At 40.0% G+C, this 2,919-nt stretch overlaps 1 protein-coding gene across 1 annotated transcript; it reads right to left on the bottom strand.

Moving 5' to 3' along the window:
• Nucleotides 1-1,018: 1,018 nt before the first annotated feature.
• On the bottom strand, nt 1,019-2,681 carry LOC149968648 (uncharacterized). The gene has a single exon (XM_090168340.1). It carries the CDS (start codon nt 2,679-2,681, stop codon nt 1,125-1,127), a length of 1,557 nt encoding a protein of 518 aa, XP_090024466.1. The 3' UTR covers nt 1,019-1,124.
• Between the last annotated feature and the right edge of the window lie 238 nt (nt 2,682-2,919).

Genomic DNA, 2,919 nt, shown 5'->3' on the forward strand with positions numbered 1-2,919 from the left:
GGACAGAATGATTTTTTTTAAATTATGGTATCAAATAAACTCATCTATATAGGTAAACATTTTGCATGAGAACTGATAACTTATATTACAATGGCGTAGTCAGAAACCAATAAAAGGGGGAGTGCTCGGACTAAGTAAAATATCTAAGGGGTCATAAAACTGATGAAAATTTAATACAGTCAAAGCTATGGACACTTAAAACCCTCTGTCTATGCCACTGATATACAGGGCGTCTTTATTTGATCGGCCCAGGCATTTTTCTCAAACACTATATCTTCTAGAAATTGCAATCTCTCAGTGGACATCGTTGTTATTTGTGAATTTAAGAAAAATCGTGAAATTTTTCACGGTTTTAGAATTTGTAGATTTTGAACGCTATGTGGTAGACGAAACGTTTCCATGAGTAAGTTTTAAAGCATTTTCGAAAACCTTTAATGGAAATGGTAAGGGCAAAATCGTACATTTTGTCACTGAAATAATAGGTCATGAAAAATAACAAGTTGGTACTACCCAAATGTTTGTACAAGAATCACCCCTGCAAAATATTTTGCATTTAAATTTGAAGCCTAAATTTTTATTTCAACATTTGAGTACGATACGCCCTGTCATAATTGTGTTTTCATAATTATTTTCATTGGTGCACCGTTAACCCAATTCATCATAAGTTCACTTTACCCGCCAAAAGAATTCAGAATGAGTTACACCTGTAAATACCACTTACGTTACCAAAAGAAATAATGATAATGAAAATAAAGAAATATCTCAAATTTAATTTGACTGTACGCTATAGAACACTTTATTTTTAAAAACAAAATGTAAACTTTATAATTTTGGTGTTCTATAGTGTTAAGTCAATCGTTGAAAATTACTTTATTTCAAGTTAATTATATTTACACTGGTCAGAGTGATAAAATTACAATATTAATAAAATGTCAATCAATTTACGAACACTATCTGAAAAAAGTTTAAAAATGAAAAATACATCGTTAAAGACGAAATAAGTCTTTTTAAGGCTTTTGCTAACAGTACAAGCTACTTTCACTGCTTGTGTTAAGTTTATAAATATTTGCTTCCTCAACCTCTCTAAAATTAAAACATGACATTAAAATGAACAACGTCATTCTTCACATGTTTTCAACTTTGTGAGGGAACTCGATCTTGATAGGTGTGTCTGGGTTCCTTGGGATACCCTCTTTATTGTCCCCAACTGGACGATATTCCAACTCTTCTCTCGTTACGACTGTCGCAATCGGAACTTGGTCGATGAAGTCATAAAATGGCTCTTGTTTGACGCAGCTGGCATCGATATTGACGCAATTGTAGCCAAACACCATTCCTCTCTCGACGGCTGAAGTGTCTGCGTCAGGTTGGGCAACTTCCGCTTTCACGGCGTGGGTGCAGTGGCGCTTTTCAGTGAGGGATCCAATCTGTTCCGCCGTTAAACGTCGCAGTTGCACCAAACAATATCTACCTCTCGTTTGAGGACCAGAGAGGTGAAATTCACGAGGCTGTGATTGGCGCACTGGTTCTGTGTGGTGACTGTTCGAAGTGCCAAATTGGATTCCAGCTAGACCATGAATTCGATGGTGCACTTGAAGGGTTTTATTGGTAGATAAGTTCTGATCGCTACTGTGGAATTTTGGGGCCTTTGTCCCCTGAGAGTGACGTGTTCTTTCGTGGCGAAGTAAATAGTTCTTATGTTTGGTCTGATATCCACACTTCGTACATCCAAAGGGCTTCTCGGCCGTATGAGTTCTTCGGTGGCGAATCAAACTACCCTTATCTGCAGACACGTAGTTACACTGGTCACACTGAAAGGGTTTTTCGCCCGTGTGCTTTCTTCTGTGGCGAATCAAACAACTATTATTTGCAGCCGCGTAATTACACTGGTCACACTGGAAGGGTTTTTCGCCCGTGTGCTTTCTTCTGTGGCGAATCAAACTACTATTATTTGCGGCCGCGTAATTACACTGGTCACACTGGAAGGGATTTTCACCCGTGTGCTTTCTTCTGTGAAGAATCAAACTACCTTTATTTGAAGACGCGTAATTACACTGGTCACACTTAAAGGGTTTTTCGCCCGTGTGAGTTCTTATGTGGCAAATCAAATACCACTTATGAGCAGATGCGTAGTTACACTGGTCACACTGGAAAGGTTTTTCGCCCGTGTGAGTTCTTATGTGGCAAATCAAATACCCCTTCTGAGCAGATGCGTAGTTACACTGGTCACACTGGAAGGGTTTTTCACCCGTGTGAGTTCTTCGATGGCAAATCAAACTCCACTTATTTGTAGACGTGTAGTTACACTGATCGCACTGGAAGGGTTTCTCGCCCGTGTGAGTTCTTTTATGGCAAATCAAACTACCCTTCTGTGTAGGCGCGTAGTTACACTGGTCACACTGGAAGGTTTTTTTAACCGTGTGACTTCTTCTGTGGCAAATCAAACTATCCTTATCTGCAGACGCGTAGTTACACTGGTCACACTGGAAGGGGTTTTCGCCCGGGTGAGTTCTTCGGTGGCGAATCAACAGCCGCTTTTGGGCAGACGCGTAGGTACACTGGTCACACTGGAATGGTTTTTCGCCCGTGTGAGTTCTTCGGTGGCGATTGTAATTATTCTTATTGTTCGTTGCGTAGACGCATTCTGAGCACGTGTGGATTTTCTCTCCTCGGCTGCTCATTTTTCACTCTGAATCAAAGGCTCTTTTGGATTTATGAACTAGTGTTGCTTATACAAAAGCCTAAAACAAAATAAAATATTAGCGAAAATCAATCAGCACGGACAACAACAACGCAATGATGACACTATCAAAGGCTATATCACCTTATATTTCATTAGTTTTAGTGGCGTAGGAAGGGGAGCACAGGGGGGCAACAAATTGGTTTCAAGGAGGCAGCAAAAGTTTGGCGGTGAGGTGC

The sequence above is a fragment of the Leiobunum rupestre genome, chromosome 1 (genome assembly GCF_980474605.1).
Source record: "Leiobunum rupestre chromosome 1, qqLeiRupe1.1.hap1, whole genome shotgun sequence".
In the NCBI taxonomy this organism is placed as follows: Eukaryota; Metazoa; Arthropoda; class Arachnida; order Opiliones; family Sclerosomatidae; genus Leiobunum; species Leiobunum rupestre.